Raw genomic sequence first — 8,805 nt, forward strand, 5'->3', positions numbered from 1 at the left:
ATGTGAAAAGTAACGTGGCACAACGGCTACTCCAGCATATAGCAACCACAACCACGAGAAGCTTGATTATGAGGCAAAAAAAAAAAAAATTGCCCACGTTGATGTAAGGACAAAATGGAAGACAACATATATCATCACAAGTGACTTTAGGAATACCGGACTGAGGGAGTAAAATACATGACACAATTTTTAAAACCTTTGTAAACGTTCAAAATTCAATCATAACATACATAGCCATATACAAACGTTAACTTGTATAAAGATGATTTGACGGATCAACATCCAAAATTCAATCATGACATATATAGCCATACAAAAACTTGTACAAGATGATTTTGATGAATCACCATCCACTAAAGGAATCAAATATTTGGATCTAAAAACATATTGATTTACAATTTAAAATATGTTTAATTTTTACATTCTGTCTGCCGGTTTTCCTCCTACCTAACTAGTTTTGGGCGCTGTTAGACTTTTATGATCAATAAATATCATTTGATGCAGTTGGAAACTCTTGTGTTGTTTTTGTTGAATTAGGCTCACCACGACTGCCTATTGCCTAGCCTCAAACTAAAATCTACGCAATTAATTAATATGCTTAATTGCGAGTAAATTAATTCCTAGAGTTTGCAATTTTGCATGTCGGTTACTAGGGCTCATTGAGCCACGCCAAAACTCTAATTAATGCCATTGAAGGTATCAACCTCACACAACGAAACCTAAAATAGACACAATACAAATTTAAAAAAGAAAAAGAAAAAAAGAACATGCACCAATCATGTATATATTGAACAAATTAAAAGAAAAAAGATTAATGAATCTACCTTTTCAATTTAATCCCATTGCATATAACATCAATATATGCATCATTTCTAGAAATAAATGTTTCCGAGATTGTATAATTTGAGCCTGAACAAGAAAAGGCTGGTTGGTGAAAGCGGATTTTGGGAGGGAGGGTCGTGGGTGTGGAGGGTGGAGTGGAGGAGGGAGTTAAGGGAGAGGGAGAAAGGGTTTGCGGAGGATCTCCAGTTGGTTATAGCTGATTTTGTTCCTTGTGTAGATGTAATAGACGGATGGAACTGGAAGGCGACACCAGATGGATGCTTCACAATCAAGTCGGCATATGAAATTGTGGCAAAAATAAGAAAGGAGCAACAAGTTTTACCTTTGGAGATGGCAAAGGTTTGGAAGGCCCCAACACCAAATAAAGCCAAGGTGACGGCATGGAGATGTCTTAGAAACAGATTGGCAACATGTGATAATCTGAGTAGAAGAAATGTCCAGATCAGCGTGGAGGAGAGATGGTGCAATGCCTGTGTTTCTAGTGAGGAAACGACGGAACACCTGTTCCTCTATTGTCCGAAAGCAGCGGCGGTGTGGGACCAGATCTTTCAATGGCTTGACATCAAAACGGCAAATCCGAGAGGTATTTTTCAACACTTCATTTCTTTCATTGCGGCTGGAAAAAAGAAGAGAGAAAGAAGACTGCTTAAAGCTTTGTGGGTGGGAACAGTGTGGTTGCTCTGGGAAAGCAGGAATGGTAGTCGTTTTCAGGACAAGGCTTGGGATATTGATAGACTTGTTTTACAGATTAAGGGGAGACTTTGGAGTTGGAACGAGGTCTACAAAATCCTGGAGTTAGGAATTACTTTTACTTCTTGGTGTTCCAAAGACTTCAAACTTGTTTTGTTGTTTTGATTGGCATTCCTGATGCCTTGATCCCTTTTCTTTTAATAAAATTTTTACTTTACTGATAAAAAAAAAAACATATTAATGTATGGTCATGTCTATCTCATTTGCATGCTATAAAAGTACGAATGAAATCTTATATCCCCAAACGATCGACGTCGTTTCATAACTGTGGGGTTGTTAGTTGTTACCACGTGTATTTTCTGTAAAAAAAAAATTATTCCGCTCATATGTAATGTGTAAAAATAAGAATCACAGAATTGGAGTGGTCCAACTCGTCGTATATAAAGAAAGGCAGTTGGGAGAAGAAGAAAAGTTGAAAAGAAAGAGAAAAATGGAGGTTGAGAGAGTGCAGTCTATCGCTTCACAATCGAAGCTAGCAAACATCATCCCTTCCCAATTCATCCGGTCGGAAGACGAGCAGCCGGCGGCGACCACCCTGCAGGGGGTGGTGCTGGAGGTTCCGGTGATCGACCTCGGCGGCGGCGACATTGATGATAAGACTAGGAGATTGATAAGCGAAGCAAGCAGCGATTGGGGGATCTTCCAAGTGGTGAACCATGGAATCCCCGATGAAGTCATAGCCAAATTGCAACGAGTTGGGAGAGAATTCTTTGAGCTTCCAGAAGAAGAGAAGGAGTTGATTGCTAAAACACCAGATTCTGGAATCCAAGGCTATGGAACTAGCTTGCAGAAAGAGGTTCAAGCCAAGAAAGCTTGGGTTGATCATTTGTTCCACATTATATGGCCACCTGCAGCTATCAACTACAACTTTTGGCCTCAAAACCCACCTTCTTACAGGTCACATATCTTCTTACCTTCAAATTTCTTTTATCTATCATTTGAATTTGCGCAGCAAAACTACATAGAAGAAACAAACGATTAATGCATTTTTTCACTTCAAAAACCTTCAATTTTGGAAAGAATTTGATGTATTTGAAGTGAAAAGATAAGGACACAAATTATGATTAACCATTTCTTTTATTTAGTACAATCTACATACAACGTATTAATTTGAAGACACATGCAAGTTGGATAGTAACGAGAAACAATTAATGTATGGCAGAGAAGCAAATGAGGAGTACGCGGAGAAGCTTCTAGAGGTTTCGGAGAAGCTGATGAAGTGGTTGTCGCTAGGGTTAGGGCTGGAGGAGGGGGAGCTGAAGGCGGCTATGGGCGGCGAAGACGTGGCTTATCTGATGAAGATAAACTACTACCCGCCGTGTCCCCGGCCGGACCTTGCGCTCGGGGTGGTGGCCCACACCGACATGTCGGCGATCACGATCCTCGTACCCAACCAAGTTCAAGGCCTCCAAGTCTTCAGGGATGAGCACTGGTACGATGTCAAGTATATACCTAATGCCCTCATCGTACACATTGGCGACCAAATTGAGGTAATTCAAATCATCTTTTTTAAATTTATTTCTCCAAAAATAATAAAATTGGAATAATGACTCGGTTTGTGATTTACTGTTGAATGTGCCACGATCGAATACAATAAAGTTTTTTAGACGGAATTAGTTTGTTTTTACCAAAATTGTGATTTGAAACATCTTTTCGTGTGCGTTTTGAAGTTTGTCACAATTATATATGTCATTTACTTGGTATTCACAACCAGAATCTGGCCGAACACCGACGGAATATTCCGTCGGTAAGAATCAAAATTCCGTCGGTAAATGGAGATACCGACGGATTACCGACGGATTTCACCCGTCGTGAAAACGCTCGTCGGTAAATGATTTACCGACGGATTTTTTCTGTCCGTCGGTGGATACCGACGGATTACCGACGGACGTCGCCGTCGGTAAGTCTCCGGCGCCGGCGTTGGCCGTGGTAGGTGGCGCGTTTACCGACGGATTACCGACGGAATTTTCCGTCGGTAAATTATTTTTAATTTTTAAATTTTAATTTTTTTTTTTTTTTTTTTATCAACCTATCTTCGTATTCTACAAGTATTTCGTATTTTTAATGTATTTTGAACTTAATTGCATATGATTTGGCCAACTTCCCAGTGGGTCACCCATCTTACTAGTGCTCTGAGTCAAGCACGCTTAACCTTGAAGTTTCTTTCGAGTGGTCGCCAGTAGAGAACACGCGTATTATTGATATAACTAGCACCTATTAATTCATTTAAACTCTATTTCAATATACAATATCATTTATTCATAACCTTAGAATATGTCGAGATGATATCTAAGACTTGTGGTGCCGGCGAAAAAATGACGGTAAATATATGATCGAATTTAAGATAATAAAAAAATTAATATTATCGTTTATTAAAAAGAGAAAATATTATTGCTAAAAATAACTATCAATTTTAAAATATTTTCAATAATTTAAAAAAAATAATAATAATATAGAAAATTAATTTAAAATAATTTAAAAAAAATTAAATAATAAATAATAAAAAATAAAAAATAAAAAAATCAAATAATAAAAAAATAATTTACCGACGGACTTTATCCGTGACGGACTTTATCCGTCGGTACTAATTTTAAAAATAATTTAAAATAAAAAAAAAATAAAAAAATAAAAAAAAAACAATAAAAATACAAATAATAATATTTATTGAAATTACCGACGGAAAATTCCGTCGGTAATCCGTCGGTAAAAATAAAAATAATTAATAAATTCGAAATTATCCAAATTTCCGACGGAGTTTAATCCGTCGGTAGAGATTCCGTCGGTATTCCGTCGGTAAAAAATAAAAATAATTATTAAAATCGAAAATACCGAATTTACCGACGGATATTGTCCGTCGGTAGTGATTCCGTCGGTATTTTCATCGGAAATAGATGCCGGCTCCGGCGATGTTGCCGGATGACGGTCCGTCGGGGATCCGTCGGTATCTACCGACGGAAAATAGTCCGTCGGTGATTTCCGTCGGTGTTCGACCAGTTTTCTTGTAGTGATTGTATAATGATAAAAGGTAGGTGCAAATTAAATGAAGTTCACATACGTAATAGTGTCGACAGTTGTTGGAGTTGTTTTTTTATTGATTTTGGTATTTGGCAGATACTAAGCAATGGGAAATACAAGGCTGTGTATCACAGGAGTACAGTAAACAAGGAGAGTACTAGAATGTCTTGGCCTGTGTTTGTGGAGCCACCTCAGGATTTTGAATTGGGGCCAATTCCAAAGCTTGTGAATCAACAAAATCCACCAAAATACAAGACCAAGAAGTATAAAGATTATGCTTATTGCAAGCTTAACAAGATTCCTCAGTGATTTTGTCACTCTACCCACCAAACAAATAAGAGCTGTTGTATTTGGAATCAAAACGCTGTGTTTTAATGCATAGGCATAGCAGCCTCTGCTGTGATTCCCATCAATTTCAAATAGGGGGAAGCTTCAATTTTTGTCTAAAACCATCTAATTGTGAGCGTCATTACACTCCATTACTCTACAAGTATAAATATACTACTAATATAACAAAATTACATCATCGAATGACATTTACAAGAAAAGACAAAAGATTCCTAAATATAGAAACCTTAATCGTGGACTAGGTTGGAAATTAATTTCAGCATTTCTTGCCTGCCCTTTTCGAGTTCCAAATTCTAGAATGAGACAATCTTTGATGAATAGTTTCTTCAAAAGGATACCATTATTCAAGAATAAGCCCTCACCCAGACTGGAACAGAGTATATAAGAGTTCCCAAAGTGAAGGAAACGGCAATGGTGATGGCTGCATAAGCATAGGCCCTCCATGGATGCTTGCTTTCTCTCATTGCATGAAACTCCGCGACGAATGTCGAAACTGTGCTTAGGCAACCAAGCAGACCTAATTGGATCCCATTTGCCACAGTATTGCACTCCTTATTATTCACCTGTATAAATTAAGGAGAGTTTGCATTCCCACAAGAGATTTTCAAAGTGTATTTAGCAATGCCATAAAGTGGATGTTTTACCGCCTTTTTCAGCGTGGCGAGTGCAGCCATGACACAAGCAGCAGCAACATTAGCAGCAAGGGTGCCAAAGGGCATCCATTTTAAGGTGGCGTTTTTGCCTAGGCCGCGCCCGTTGAGACGAGCCAAGTACCACCTAATCCAGACGCCCAAGGGCCCAACCATGCAAGCCAAGAACAGCTGAGCCTCACTGCTTCCGGAGTCGAATTCTCTCCTTGCCAGACTCCCGAACACGCTCCATAGCAGGGCTAGCATCAGCAGAAGCATCACCATGAACGTCGAGAGGCAGTAGTACTTGTGTGAGATGGAATCACTGTAGCAAGATCTTGTGTGTGATCTTCTGTGCAGCAGCCATTTCAAGCCCTTGGCGGTCTCAATCCCGAAGATGATCGAGTAAGCGACTAGAAACAAGCCTTTCAAGATACAGAAATAGATATATATCAATTCCATTGCTTGAATATATCATCAATTCATCATCCCTTGATGTTTGATAAACTTATATACTAACCTAGGAAAATGCCAAGAAATGCAAATACCCATCGGCCATCAACACTGAGGTCAAGCATCTTCTGATTCCAGCCACTGAAAGTTGTAAGGCTCCCCAAGAAACCTGTTGTCAAACCAATAGCTAACTGATCCGAAACTTTCATGATCTCGCCTTTGAAGACAACACCGAACCACCCCATCAGAAACGAACCTACCTGACGAAAGTCAAGGTAAATTTTCAGTGAGCAGAGTCAAATGATAAAAAAGGCAGCAGAGAGAGAGAGAGAGAGCAACCATGTTGGAAGGAAGATCGGGATACATATAACTCCGGTCACTTGTTGCACCAATTACGCTGGGTCCGAAGAGCTTTTGAAGACCATATCGAACTAGAATCTGACCAACAAAATGGTAAGCTTTCTTGGATTTATCTATGCTTGACTAACTATGGCACAAACATAGATGAAAATACAATCACTCACATAAAGAAGGATTGACAGATTACCCCAAGAATTCCAAACACAGCAAGAGAAAGGAGACACGTAACGTACTCTAACAACCATGGAATTTCATTCTCATCCTGCACAGAAACATCAGAAGCTACTTGAATCGCCACGAGCTAGCATTAACCTAGCAAAAATAGAAATATACTTACGATCTTCTTTTCTCCATGTTCAACCATTGCATCAGCAGAAAGGGGGGAGATGTTCTCCAAGTCCGGTGCTACCGGAAAAGCAGCATCCGAGTAAGGCTCCAAGAGGTTGTCGTCTTGAACTGGAACGACAGCGCCATTCTCTGCCAAATTCTCCAAGGAGAAGTGACTCCGGCCACTTGCACTGACTCTGTTGCTGTGGAGTGCCCTATCACCAATATCCCCTGCCTCCGAGACAGACTCACTCTCAATCGCATCATCAGAGTGTCGTGCCAAAGAAAATGATGTACTCAAAGAGCACCTTCTTGAAGAACTCGCAACACTTAGCCTACCAAAGGAATCACTCCGTCTAGATTCCAGTTCTGGATTCTGATGATCCATAATCCTTTCCTTGTTCTACTCAAAAAACTTCAAAACATTTCTGTGTCAATTGACAATACAAATTATGATGCAACTTGCATCGCATGATAATCCAAATCCAACTACTCCATGATGGAAAAGATATTGACACAACATGATCTCCCAGCAAAGCTTTGTTTTCTAGACAGATGCCAACCCAATATAATACAAATGTAAAATTGTCCCAACATATAATCAAATATAATGATGCATAGGAAAACAAGATACATGAATAAGATAAATAGAATTTGATGTTAGGACAAAAAACTTACAATGAAGAGCATCCAATATATGATCTATAATGTCTACACCTATCATAGTTAAATTACAACAACAAGAATCATGAGCCCTTTTCATAAAAGGGTCAGCTTCATTTTTTCTGTCGCCGGTTATGGTTGACAAAATCACAAGATTTTAAGAATCTGGAAAATCTTTAACAATGTATTTATGCATTGAAAGACTTGATAACTTTGGCACGTGCAATTATTCTCTACAGCTTATCAACTGTTGATCTAGTAATGCTACTTTAGTCAATCTACAAACAAATCACAATAGACAGAGTTGCAGTGATGATCAAACACACACAAATATATGGTATGAACTCTGTTAAAGAAAAGATACTGTTTCTTGATAAAGACAACAGCTTTAACCACATGATGATTGGTGTATGTGCCCGTGATAAACTCTTTGAGAATTGAGGAACATGAGTCAAAACTGGAAAGGAAGAACTAAACACAAAGCAACGAGGACAATCGAATATTCATTCCTTCACAATATAATGTTGATATTAAACTCTTTACACGGATTACAATTACTATTGGGGAAACAAAATTACACGAGTGAACTTCCAAAAATTGTCAATTTTTTTAATGTGTTATGGTTAAAATGTGAAGTGCTTCAACATTTCACATTTCCAAGATTAAACAGGAAATCATAACTATGTAAATTTTGGATGCTCCAGAAAAGAAATTAAAAGACTATAAAAGTGAAAACGAAATTGAGAAGCAGATTTTTATGTGGATAATTTTTCACTAAAACCACTAAAACCACTAAAACTTGCACTGATTGGGAGATAGACCTTGTTCTCCACTAATGGAACAAAAACCACACAGCCAATCAACAACTTCACTGAGCTGACAAATAAACAATACATGAAAAAACCATAAAGAGCTCCAATTCATCAAAAAGTTAAATTTTTCCACTCTCCAAATATTAATAATTAAAGTGGACTTTTTCAGAGCCCCACTGGGTCAAAAATAGAGATGATGTTGTAGATTCTATGGGTGGATTACACGGACACAGAATCTACAGTTAATTTATGAACATATACAAAAGAAAAACAGAGTAACCATAATATATACATGTGTTTAGGTGCAAGAGAGAGAGAACCTTGAACGGGAAGACTTCTTAAAGTGCGTTGCAATAGACAAAGAATCTGGAGAGAGAAGAGCATGGGGTATTCACCCTGAATTTGGGAAATCAAGATTGTGTGAAAGAATAGCGCTGAAATGCGATGGCAACTGCTCCCCTCATAAATGGTGTGTGCTTTTTCTTTTTTTATGATTAAAATGGTATATGCCATGCCTCGAGAGTTTGACGTTTTAGATTTACTCACACATTAATTGAGAGAGAGAGAGAGAGAGTTGACGATATGAGTTTATTAATGGCAAAGGA

The 8,805-nt window shown here is 38.3% G+C and overlaps 2 protein-coding genes across 4 annotated transcripts; one reads left to right on the forward strand and one right to left on the reverse strand.

The window, feature by feature from the left end:
* Positions 1-1,949: 1,949 nt before the first annotated feature.
* Positions 1,950-5,057, forward strand: LOC131011924 (flavonol synthase/flavanone 3-hydroxylase-like). 2 transcript variants are annotated; one of them, XM_057939827.1, is made up of 3 exons: positions 1,950-2,490; positions 2,756-3,083; positions 4,705-5,057. In XM_057939827.1, the coding sequence occupies exons 1-3, from the start codon at positions 2,024-2,026 to the stop codon at positions 4,915-4,917; spliced, it is 1,008 nt and encodes a 335-aa protein (XP_057795810.1). In that variant the 5' UTR covers positions 1,950-2,023; the 3' UTR covers positions 4,918-5,057. The 2 variants fall into 2 exon arrangements, 1 of the variants encoding a protein (XP_057795810.1); XR_009097138.1 differs by having other exon boundaries at positions 1,962-2,490; positions 2,756-3,293; positions 4,599-5,057.
* On the reverse strand, positions 4,976-8,805 carry LOC131011923 (fluoride export protein 1-like). Of its 2 annotated transcripts, none has more exons than XM_057939825.1 (7): positions 8,521-8,805; positions 6,736-7,153; positions 6,586-6,660; positions 6,378-6,476; positions 6,106-6,298; positions 5,601-6,010; positions 4,976-5,519 (listed from the first exon to the last, which is right to left on the reverse strand). In XM_057939825.1, the coding sequence occupies exons 2-7, from the start codon at positions 7,111-7,113 to the stop codon at positions 5,301-5,303; spliced, it is 1,374 nt and encodes a 457-aa protein (XP_057795808.1). In that variant the 5' UTR covers positions 7,114-7,153; positions 8,521-8,805; the 3' UTR covers positions 4,976-5,300. The 2 variants fall into 2 exon arrangements, with proteins under 2 accessions (XP_057795808.1, XP_057795807.1); XM_057939824.1 differs by having other exon boundaries at positions 6,736-7,140; positions 8,521-8,803.

This window comes from Salvia miltiorrhiza, chromosome 2 (assembly GCF_028751815.1).
Source record: "Salvia miltiorrhiza cultivar Shanhuang (shh) chromosome 2, IMPLAD_Smil_shh, whole genome shotgun sequence".
NCBI classification, from domain to species: domain Eukaryota; kingdom Viridiplantae; phylum Streptophyta; class Magnoliopsida; order Lamiales; family Lamiaceae; genus Salvia; species Salvia miltiorrhiza.